The sequence below is a fragment of the Leptodactylus fuscus genome, chromosome 1 (genome assembly GCF_031893055.1).
Source record: "Leptodactylus fuscus isolate aLepFus1 chromosome 1, aLepFus1.hap2, whole genome shotgun sequence".
NCBI lineage: Eukaryota > Metazoa > Chordata > Amphibia > Anura > Leptodactylidae > Leptodactylus > Leptodactylus fuscus.
Genome location: NC_134265.1, coordinates 238691776 through 238704549, shown reverse-complemented (window position 1 = coordinate 238704549; position 12774 = coordinate 238691776). Strand labels below are relative to the sequence as shown.

Sequence of the window (12774 nt, the reverse complement as noted above, 5' to 3'; positions counted from 1 at the left end):
GAGAATAAAGCCAAAACATACTTCAAGTTAGTGTATTCTGCAGGAAACTAGTTTGCCTAGCAATTACCGACATCTTGGTTGGGTGGCTATCCTACAAGAACATGTACACAATTATATCTGCTATAACACACTTATTTGATATACCATGTGGGAGTCCAAAAAACAAAAAGGGTGTTATATTATGTGGGGGCCAAATAAAGGGACTTTGATCTGCAGATGGGGGCCTCTATTGCACAACCAAGATCTCCAGGTTGAGTTTATTTTTTGGAGGGGGGTGAAACCTTTTTATAGTTCACCTCCAGCAGTAGAGAGGCTAGGTTCACCCTTGCCTGCAGAAAACCCCTTTAAGTCATTAACAGCTTTAGACCTCACAAGGCACAGTATTGTGCTTTTTGCATAAGTATTTTTAGGTTAAAACCAGAAGGGAGTCACACCAACAGGAGAAACAAATGCTTTCTTTCTTTGAAAATTCCACACTCGTTTTGGCATAAGAATAATTAGCAGAATACTCCTATATTAACATACCTTAGGGCTAAATTCACACAACCGAGGTGCAAGATGATCGAGAAAAACTTTCATTTTTCACGGCCATCTTGCACCTGTTTTCACAGATTCCCACATACATTTCAGACAAAAAAGGACAAGACCTATATTTTGACAGTCCGTTACAACAGACCATCAACATAACAGCCGTGTGAAAAGCCTCAATTTACTGAACTTAATGCTGCTGTGTGATGTCCATTACAAAAAAAAAAAAAAAAAAAATCCACACGACATCACATGGCCATGAATTATGGTCATATGAACGTAACCTAAGGCCACACAATGCAAACATGTTGCAGAATTTCCACATGGAAAATCTGGAGTTTCTCTACAGTTTAAAACCTGCAGCGCAAGTCACTTTGTGCTGCAGCTTGTAGCCGGATTTGTTTACTTTTCATCCACAGCGCTGCTACTTTTGATCACAGCAGGTTTGCTGCTGGCAAATATGCAATCACTAACCTGCTCCAAACACACTGTATGGTCTTAATTCTCCCTACAGTTCTCCTGAGAATACAGGTCTGATATTTGTACAGGATTTAATTGTGTTTATCTGCTTATTTTTCATTTTAGTTCATTTTAATCATCACTAGACAATTATTGTAAACAAGTTGTTGGCAATATACTCACAAAGCTTAAGCTGATTTTATGAGATTTATTTTTATTGTCAGGAGCAGCTAGCCTACTTGCTGACAGTGTCCATGCAACAGATTTATTCTCTTAACAACAAAGTATCAACTGAAAATGAATTAAAATAAAAGGTAACTAAAAGATTACAATGTGTTAAATGTTACATTTGCTGCCATTGAGCCCAAGTTATGCAAAAAGTTTACAATGCCAACCCTTAATTAAATAACCTCCTAAAGAGACATATCTCTAAGAGTGAGGTGCGGGTCTGACCTCCGTGACTACCAGTGCTGGAAAGAACAAGGGCCTTTAAGCCCACTATATTTAGCCTGGAGCACAGGATGAGCATGTAGAGCACCTTTGGACAGAGAAATAAGCATCAAGCTCATCTGTATAGAGAGAGAGAGACAGGGCCTGCTCATCCTGCTAGTAAGGCTGGTCTTACACAGCCGTAATGTAAGTCCGCAAATGGTCCGCAATTGAGGGTTTTCAATTGTAGACCATTTGCGGACACATTATATTCAATGCAGCCTCTTACACCACCGGATATTTTATCTGTTGTGTGGCCCGGCCGCAACCGTGGTCCGCAATTTATAGAACATGTCCATAAGGTTGTGAAATGCAGCACTGCACGGACTCGCCCATAGAACTCGATGGTCGAGTGCAGCAGGACACGGATGTCTGCGGAGTCTATGTTGCTGATCAGCAACTTGCGGACTATACATTCAATACGGTCGTGTAAGACCAGCCTAAAGAGTGGCAATTTGGGATTCCTCATTCTCAGTGTTGGTTAGGGTTAGATAGGATGAAGGCCACTGTAAATTATTGTGACTTCTCATTAATGGGGGTTATAAATGGATTTAAAAAAAAAAAAAAAAAAAAATAATCAATCTAATCCAAAACTATCAGTTTCACATTAAAGTCTTAATTTTGTAGTTTATAAAACCTTCAAGACTAAATTATTAAAGCAAAACGTTGCAGAATACATTTATCTGATAATATAACAGTGCAGCAGTTTGGTAAATGAGTAATATATTAACACTGCAATAAAAATTAAACCGAGCAGAATGATAAGAAATGTAGATATTTTATAACAGTCAGGGGCATAGCTATAAGGAGTGCAGTGGTAGCAGTCTTCTCACTAGAAGCTGGATCCTAAGGGAGCTCCGAAGGCCTTGGTCACATAAAATATACTACTATTCTAAAAAGCACAAGTTAGGTAGAGGTCCCATTACAAGTTTCGAAATGGGGCCCAGGAGCTATAAGTTACACCTATTATGACAGTATATGGAAATTGAAACTCCAAGTAGCTCAAATTTCTAGTCACTGAATATCTTCTAAGTGTATATCCTTTCTTTAGCCTTCTGTAAATACAGATCCTTGGATTTACCAAAGCCTTAATTACATATTGGGAAAATGACTATCATTGCAAAAACATTACTCAGATTGACTTACGATGATCCCTTTTGTGGGCTTGGAAAAACTTTTGAAAAGTTGTCATAGTGTCCTGTAAAAGGAATAAATAATGAGTAACTTTTACCGTAGGAGACTGAACAGACTAGAAAGAAAAGAAACACTCAAATAACCTTTTAATCCTACTGTGGAAACTTTTGCAGTATGTAACTATTTACAAAGTGTTACCGGTTAATACAAATATAGACAGAGGCCTATTCTGAATTGTAGAAATACTAGAAGCTATCCAACAAAACATCAGCAAAAACATACTCTCCCAAAATACTAAACAAAAGCTGCAGACTTCAGGTTCTGTTCACATGGAGGCTTTATTTGTAGCTGCTTTTGCAGAATCTCTCATATTTTCGAGAAAAACCAAAAACAAAAAAGTAGTGCACAGTAGTACTGCATAGGAGTGGGATGTCCCTGCCTGCACGTGCGCCAGTGGAGTCAAAGAAGAGGAGTCGTCCCAGAAGGGAAGTCTGGAGAGGAAGGCGTCAGTATAATGTGGAGGAGTGATAGGGGGAGTAATGGTGATATTCAGTTTCTGGATAATCAGAAAATGTGCCTTGGAGAAAAGGAGGGGGTGTCACAGGATCACCCCAGGGATATGCGTGACTATACATTTTTGCTAAAGTACGTCATTTAGAAAGTAGGTGGGAGGAGGGCGCTTAGATTGCAGGAATTCCATTTTATCCCGGACAGCCCCTTGGACCAGCAAACCAGAAATGATGATGGGGATGTGAACAGGGCATTAAAGGGGCTTTTCAGAATTACATTAATGGTTTGTTGTTCAGATAAGCCATCAAAATCTGTTGAATGGGATGAAACTGAAATAACCTGCACTGTTGCTTAGTAGACTGCATGTAGGTGACTGTAGACTGACTATGCATTGAGGTAAGCAATGAAGTGGCAGCAGATCTAATCTCAGACAACCCCTTAGTTATGTGCTTTTCCAATCTTCATGTATTTTGCACTTTCTTTGCTTTATATTTGTTATGTATTAAAACACCTCTATTCTATAACTCATCACACTGGAAATTAAAAGGGTTTTGAGGACCAAATAAAACTTTCATACTGTGGACCTATCCACCCTGGACCCTGCACAGATCATTTATTCTAGTAGCCTCTCGGTGCTGAAAGCGGATGGGCGCTATGTGCAATGCAGCCCCTATTCAAGTAATAGGAGCAGCACAGCAGTCCTGTCCACTGACTAGTGCTGGTTCTGGGGAATTGCAACACTGCTCCTATTACTTCAATTGTATGACATTAATCTATACTGCTGCTTTCAGTATGTATTAATGTCAAGTACAGCTTAAGAGGAGTCTATTACCACCATTGCTTCTAAACCATTTCTATGTTCTTAAAGCAGTTGTTAGTGGCATAGTGAATATATCATTTCTGGTTCATAGCACAAGCATGCCACCATTTTTCACAACAGTTTTCTTCCACAACTGTGTGAAACTAGGCTTAAGGCTAAATCATCAGCCGCCTGCAGTGTTTAATGATAGTGCAAGTTTGAGGGCAATATGTCAGTCCTGTGGTTGCCAGAATTTGTGGCCATACTGATACATCATGGAGATATTCTGCAAAGTTAAATGCACAATCATATGGCTCTCTGGTACACTGGATGTTTTACAAGGCCCAAAAGGGGTTAACTGGCACAGGCAACAAGGAGTTAATTATCTTCAGAAGACTAACCACCTCACAGGTGTGTTACATAGCCATAAACCCCAGCCTCTAAAGACTGTGAAAGAAATACCAGCGATTGACACAACTGGTCTGTGTGCAGTATCAGATGGTATGCCTTGTCCCGCACTAAGAAAAGTCTTTGTCCTGACTATGACGTAAAAGTGAACAGGTACTTGCATATTGCAAATATCTACTGTGGGGTCTCTTTGCCGCATGGATTTTCACAGTAAAACATGTTTAGCTTTCTCTGTGCCATTTAGTTAAATGATGTATATCATGTTCCTTTATGGAATTTTAGATGTAATTTACAGTAAAGCTTCATTATATATATTCTGGTTGCATAAAGTAAGAAGCATAAACATGGTTTTCTCACTTAAGTCATTTTATCTAGGGATAAAATAGGGAACAGAGAACCTACTCACACTTACAGTCAGGAGATAAATAGACAATGAACGGCCATAAACAACAAATGGGTACAATTCAAACAAAATACATCAGTGTCCAATTTCTAGGCATCTTGTATTTGACTATAGATATGAATATCTCCTATTCCGCACCCACATGCATTAATACCTAAATACCTAGATCACTCACGTTGATTCACTTTGACAGACTGAGTGTGTTGACTTTCCTGGTGTGCAGCAGAAAAAAAAAATAAAAAGAAAGTTGTTTTAGTTACAGCACAAGAAGAATTTGTTATAATGCAACAACATCTAAGGGCTAATACACAATAACAGTCACCATCATATAACTCCATATGCCAAATACATATTCAGCATTAAAAATTGGATTGGATCGTTTTATAGAATTGAAGGAAAACCATTCCATTGTGGATTTTTGGCACTAAATAAGTCTTCCAAATAAGAGAGTCATTGTAACCATTTTCATCCTAGAGCTAGGTCAGCAGCTTAAACTACTTGAAGCTGTAAACACTTACATTGGTATTAAATATCTGTAAAAAAACAAAAAACAAAACGTACTTCCATTTCCACAATTCTACAAATTCTATTTTTTTCCATAGCAATTTTGGACATAGATGGTGAAATCAGAATATCCCACAGCATCATCACACCCTATACACAGCATTGTGCCCCTGTTTAGCACTCACGGTATCTACATAAATTCAAAATCAGCTGAGCTAATACTTCAAATTAATGACTGGCTGGAATAAAAATATGTCATATAAATCACTGGTAGTACTGTATATGATTTGAAAAACTCAAAAAATAATCATTGATTTTGAGGACTAGATAAGGCACTAAAAATAGTTGTAAAAACATTTCTATTGATCGAGATGCTGATTCAATAATTCAATTTTTTTTATTTTTTTTTTTAGTAGATTTCATGAAATCACCAAGTCAGATGTGGTAGGCACAGAACATGGAGCTTTTTTTTTTTTTTTTAATGTAAAATGTAAGCCTCATATAGGACTCACAATGTACATTTCCCTATCGGCATGTCTTTGTAGAATGGGAGGAAATGCACACAAACACGGGGAGAACATACAAACTCCTTGCAGATGTTGTTCCTGGCAGGATTCAAACTCAGGACTCCAGCGCTGCAAGGATGCAGTGCTAACCACAGAGCCACCATGTTACCCCAGCACGGAGCACCCTTGTATTCATGAGTGGTGGGCTGCCTCACCTGATTGACAACCTTCTCCATATACTGTCCATAGAGTGAAAGCTAGCAGTCAACCATGTGGGAGGATGAAGCCAGAAACAGATATGAATATCAAGGACTCAATAGCAAAATATAGAACATTCATTTTTAAGAACATGTGACAGGAACCTTGATAGCCATTTCTAGACATTGTGATTATGATAGTGTGGGTTGCCATTTTGTGAACTGACAAAATATTGAGTAACTTTGATGCACCTAAAGATTGATTAAGCAAAAAAATAAATAAAAATCTGAAAACTACAAATGTTACAATTAACATACAAACCTTATTGGGAAATTGAAATTTGGAGGGCTCAGCAGTGCTTGGTGTATGGATACCTGTTAATGGTGGAGGCCATGAATGGGTCATTTCCTAAATAGGATAAAAAAAAAAAAAAATGTTCAGATCCTTAGAGAGTTAATTCATAAAATGCATACCTATAAAAGGGTCACAGTCACACTTTACTAGACATTAATTTCATTAATTTGTGATCAATGCCACATAAGAAAACATTCCAACATTGTCTCAATCACTTCTTACTAAGTGAGTACAAAATCACTAAGGTTGGGTTCCCAGTACCGCCGCTGTCCACCCTGGGGTTTCCGTCCTAAGTCCCGGGGGAACCTGGACAGGAGACTGCTTGCCGGCAGTCAGCTTTAAAACCAATTCATTTCAATGAGTTTTTAAAGGTGACCGCCGGTGTCCGTATGCGGCTTTTCTGCCTGGAAATTGATTTTTTTGTAAGGAAAATGATGCAAAAAAGAAAATATTTTCATTAGAAAAAAAGGTTTTACTTTGTAATCAGAAAACTGTAAAAGCTATACAAACTTGGTGTCTATGTAATCGCATCAGAAAAACTGAAAAGGGGCTGAAGAGGGTGTTCAGGATTCCAAAAACATAAGTGCTATACTACAAAATTAGCACCAAAATAAATCATATGTTGCAATATCATACCCAATCTACGGACATGAAAGGTTTAAAACTTAGTTTTGTCACAAATAACTAACAAAAAATAAGACAAAATGTGATAACTGCTATTGAAATTAAATACAGCAATAATTAAACACTAAGAACAGTTTGCGTTTTTAAAGTATCCCTGTCATTTCAATAGAGTTTTCAGGAGTTAACCCCTCTACATGCTACAGTATATTGGAAGTTTTGCAGTTCTCTCTGAGCTAGTGGGTGGAGGATAGCTGCCATACAGTGCCTACAAGTAGTATTCAACCCCCTGCAGATTTAGCAGGTTTACACATTCTGAATTAACTTGGCATTGTGACATTTGGACTGTAGATCAGCCTGGAAGTGTGAAATGCACTGCAGCAAAAAAGAATGTTATTTCTTTGTTTAATTTTTTTTTTAAATTGTGAAAAGTTTATTCAGAGGGTCATTTATTATTCAACCCCTCAAACCACCAGAATTCTGTTTGGTTCCCCTAAAGTATTAAGAAGTAGTTCAGGCACAAAGAACAATGAGCTTTACATGTTTGGATTAATTATCTTTTTTTTCCAGCCTTTTCTGACTATTTAAGACCCTCCCCAAACTTGTGAACAGCACTCATACATGGTCAACATGGGAAAGACAAAGGAGCATTCCAAGGCCATCAGAGACAAGATCGTGGAGGGTCACAAGGCTGGCAAGGGGTACAAAACCCTTTCCAAGGAGTTGGGCCTACCTGTCTCCACTGTTGGGAGCATCATCCGGAAGTGGAAGGCTTATGGAACTACTGTTAGCCTTCCACGGCCTGGACAGCCTTTGAAAGTTTCCTCCTGTGCCGAGGCCAGGCTTTTCCGAAGAGTCAAGGCTAACCCAAGGACAACAAGGAAGGAGCTCCGGGAAGATCTCATGGCAGTGGGGACATTGGTTTCAGTCAATACCATAAGTAACGTACTCCACCGCAATGGTCTCCGTTCCAGACGAGCCCGTAAGGTACCTTTACTTTCAAAGCGTCATCTCAAGGCTCATCTACAGTTTGCTCATGATCACTTGGAGGACTCTGAGACAGACTGGTTCAAGGTTCTCTGGTCTGATGAGACCAAGATCGAGATCTTTGGTGCCAACCACACACGTGATTTTGGAGACTGGATGGTACTGCATACGACCCCAAGAATACCATCCCTACAGTCAAGCATGGTGGTGGCAGCATCATGCTGTGGGGCTGCTTCTCAGCCAAGGGGCCTGGCCATCTGGTCCACATCCATGGGAAGATGGAAAGCACGGCCTATCTGGAGATTTTGGCCAAGAACCTCCGCTCCTCCATCAAGGATCTTAAGATGGGTCATCATTTCATCTTCCAACAAGACAACGACCCAAAGCACACAGCCAAGAAAACCAAGGCCTGGTTCAAGAGGGAAAAAATCTAGGTGTTGCAGTGGCCTAGTCAGTCTCCTGACCTTAACCCAATTGAAAACTTGTGGAAGGAGCTCAAGATTAAAGTCCACATGAGACACCCAAAGAACCTAGATAACTTGGAGAAGATCTGCATGGAGGAGTGGGCCAAGATAACTCCAGAGACCTGTGCCGGCCTGATCAGGTCTTATAAAAGACAATTATTAGCTGTAATTGCAAACAAGGGTTATTCCATAAAATATTAAACCTAGGGGTTGAATAATAATTGACCCACACTTTTATGTTTAAAATTTATTAAAATTTAACTGAGCAACATAACTTTTTGGTTTGTAAGATTTATGCATCTGTTAATAAATCCTGCTCTTGTTTGAAGTCTCTAACTTATTTGCATCTTAGCAAACCTGCTAAATCTGCAGGGGGTTGAATACTACTTGTAGGCACTGTACATTGCACAAAGAAGATTAGAAGAATCTGCTCCAATTTGCCCTGTCTCTTTCACTCAGAAACACCCCCAGTAACAGGTGGGATATATAGAGAGAAATACTTACATGTATGCTATGAATAAAGTACTGTAGTTGTCATTAAAAAAAGCTTTTGTTTATCCCTAGCATCAAACTGTGTGCATGACATCGGCTTGTGATTGAATAGAACATGGACGACATTCACGTGTGCCACTTGTGCCTCCACATCCCCATTCATCGAGGTCAGTGAGCACAGGCCGCAAAATGGACCGTTTTGTTCACTGCCTCATACATGGGTCAGTGAAAATACATGTTCTTGTGTACGGGGCCATAAAAAAAGAATTGGTAAAAAGCACAGCTAGCACACTGACGGTGCATGAGGCCTAAAACCTGTCTTATCTCATCCACTTCTTGCCCCTTACTTCACCTTCTTATAGATTACATGTGTAATCTGAGTTATGTCACCTGCAGTCGCTCTTGAGAAGTATTTAGCAAAATTTTAAGAGTGAAAATAAATTTAGCTGAGAGGGGACGAGAAGGGAAACAGCCTGAGAAGAACAGAAACAGGTATTTTTATAAAGTTTTATAAGTGCCTGTACTATACTTCTATGCAAAGTTTGATGCAATGACAGATCCTATTTAACTCTACAATTTGATCTCAAATCTGCACTTTACACTTAAAAGTTCTATAGAACAGAAGTCTTCTTGAGATGGTATTGGCTCCATCTGTCATACTACAGATATACAGTCCTATGAAAAAGTTTGGGCACCCCTATTACTCTTAATCATTTTTAGTTCTAAATATTTTGGTGTTTGCAACAGCCATTTCAGTTTGATATATCTAATAACTGATGGACACAGTAATATTTCAGGATTGAAATGAGGTTTATTGTACTAACAGAAAATGCGCAATATGCATTAAACCAAAATTTGACCGGTGCAAAAATGTGGGCACCTCAACAGAAAAGTGACATTAATATTTAGTACATCCTCCTTTTGCAAAGATAACAGCCTCTAGTCGCTTCCTGTAGCTTTTAATCAGTTCCTGGATCCTGGATGAAGGTATTTTGGACCATTTCTTTCTACAAAACAATTCAAGTTCAGTTAAGTTTGATGGTCGCCGAACATGGACAGCCCGCTCTCAAATGATCTGAAAACAAAGATTGTTCAACATAGTTGTTCAGGGGAAGGATACAAAACGTTGTCTCAGAGATTTAACCTGTCAGTTTCCACTGTGAGGAACATAGTAAGGAAATGGAAGACCACAGGGACAGTTCTTGTTAAGCCCAGAAGTGGCAGGCCAAGAAAAATATCAGAAAGACAGAGAAGAAGAATGGTGAGAACAGTCAAGGACAATCCACAGACCACCTCCAAAGAGCTGCAGCATCATCTTGCTGCAGATGGTGTCACTGTGCATCAGTCAGCAATACAGCGCACTTTGCACAAGGAGAAGCTGTATGGGAGAGTGATGAGAAAGAAGCCGTTTCTGCACGTACGCCACAAATAGAGTTGCCTGAGGTATGCAAAAGCACATTGGGACAAGCCAGCTTCATTTTGGAAACAAAGATTGAGTTGTTTGGTTATAAAAAAAAGGCGTTATGCATGGCGTCCAAAAAGAAACAGCATTCCAAGAAAAACACTTGCTACCCACTGTAAAATTTGGTGGAGGTTCCATCATGCTTTGGGGCTGTGTGGCCAATGCCGGCATCGGGAATCTTGTTAAAGTTGAGGGTCGCATGGATTCCACTCAGTATCAGTAGATTCTTGAGAATAATGTTCAAGAATCAGTGACGAAGTTGAAGTTACGCCGGGGATGGATATTTCAGCAAGACGATCCAAAACACTGCTCCAAATCGACTCAGGCATTCATGCAGAGGAACAATTACAATGTTCTGGAATGGCCATCCCAGTCCCCAGACCTGAATATCATTGAACATCTGTGGGATGATTGGAAGCGGGCTGTCCATGCTCGGGGACCATCTAACTTAACTGAACTTGAATTGTTTGTCCAAAATACCTTTATCCAGGAACTGATTAAAAGCTACAGGAAGCGACTAGAGGCTGTTATCTTTGCAAAAGGAGGATCTACTAAATATTAATGTCACTTTTCTGTTGAGGTGCCCATACTTTTGCACCGGTCAAATTTTGGTTTAATGCATATTGCACATTTTCTGTTAGTACAATCAACCTCATTTCAATCCTGAAATATTACTGTGTCCATCAGTTATTAGATATATCAAACTGAAATGGCTGCTGCAAACACCAAAATATTTAGAACTAAAAATGATTAAGATTAATAGGGGTGCCCAAACTTTTTCATAGGACTGTACATACTGTATAGCCACCTCGTGCAACCAAAACAGCCCTGTCCTAGGCTATACCTTTGATAACCTGTGGTACCTGGCACCAAGACATTAGCAGCAGGTCCTTCAACCCCCTAACGGTCACATCTAAAATCTAAAAACCCTCCCAAAAAGGTCACTGACGTCTTTGAGTTCATGGCTCAATATTACTGACACCACTCCAATGCCTTATGTACATTTATATCCATTTAGCGATTAACACATTTTACCCTTCTGTGCATTCCCCCTTTCATAACTTTTTACATTTTCTATCAATGTAGCTTTACAAGACCTTGTATTTTATGGCCATATGAGACTTTTTCATCAGTTTGTATTACTTTTCATTTTTGAGAGGTGAGAAGAACAGACATCAATTCTGGCATCTGCATTTTAAAGTTTATGGTGTTTATCATGCAGAATAACATACTAAATTTATTTTAGGTGTTGTTGCTGATATAGTAGTACCATTCCGTCCCCTCTCCCATTAACAAAGGGGGGGTCTATTTTACTGTAAAACAAGTTAGGTGCTGTGGTCAGTATTGACCAGAGCATATAGAGGGGTTAAACAGAAATGTTATTAATGTGGGAAGAAGGGGGTCCTGATATGAACAAAAGTACAGGTACATCCTCCCCTGTAGTGATCTGTGTATGATCTACTGCACACTGGTGAAAGTGAAACTGAATGTATATGCAGCCCTTTAACCAGTGATCACGCTAAAATAGGACCAAGATTCTCGGCCCCACAGGTCTGGAGTTAGAAATGTTTAAAGTGACAGTGTCCCTGAATGTATCCTGCTCGGGATGAATTGTAATGCAATTTACTCAAGCCCAGAGCAGGACTCATCCAAAACTGTGTACAGGGTGAAAGAGCTCATCCACTTTCTAAATTTGATGGCCTATTCCTAAAGTCTTTGTCCACTTTCAGACCAATATTAAGACACCAATGTTATAGTTTATATAATAAAAAGTTATACAATTTTCCATTATACATTCTGTATCGATTCCTCCCAGTTTTCTAGATTTTTTCTAGCTTTCTGTCATTCATTAGGCTTACTCCCAGTGGCTAGAAATCAGTCCATGGTCATATGATGGACACACAGGTGCATAGCTCGTTACAGTCACAGCACAGTAATCAGACATCTGCCTGGTAACGAGTTGTATATCACATGACTGTGGACTCATTTAGAAATGGATACAGAAGGTATATTGGAAAACTGTACAACTTATTGTACAAACAATAACATTGGCCTGAAACTGGACAATTCCTTTAAGTTAGATCATCAATATAAGATCAGTGACAATAGGATGCCCTGCAGTGTAGTTACTCCAGGACAGATTGGCTCCCGTAAATGTTTACATGCCGGGATCTGCACTGCCAACATGCTGTTCAAAGTGTAGCAAGGCTGGCATTAGGTACTGAAGAACTGCATGGGATGGTATTGGATGGGAGTGTATGGAATACTGCGGCAGTACCTAAAGCTGCCGTTACATTTTGTACACCAGTGTAAATATTACCAAGCCACGCTGTCCCACGGTAGCTGATCTGCAGGGGTCCCAGGTGTCAGACCCTTGCAGATCCAATATCGATGACCTGACCTAAAATTAAACCATCAATATTAGAAAGTGGATACCCCCTTTGAAAGACATGTAA

At 39.5% G+C, this 12774-nt stretch overlaps 1 protein-coding gene across 2 annotated transcripts in view; it reads right to left on the bottom strand.

Annotated features, from left to right (window-relative positions):
- AFF1 (ALF transcription elongation factor 1) overlaps window positions 1-12774 on the bottom strand; it is a 98272-nt gene that overhangs the window by 25787 nt on the left and 59711 nt on the right. For both annotated transcript variants that reach the window (XM_075284620.1, XM_075284628.1), the window contains exons 5-7: window positions 6260-6346; window positions 4906-4942; window positions 2623-2674 (exon numbers count right to left, since the gene is read on the bottom strand). In XM_075284620.1, coding sequence (XP_075140721.1) covers window positions 2623-2674; window positions 4906-4942; window positions 6260-6346 — 176 coding nt within the window. The remainder of the gene's footprint in view (window positions 1-2622; window positions 2675-4905; window positions 4943-6259; window positions 6347-12774) is intronic.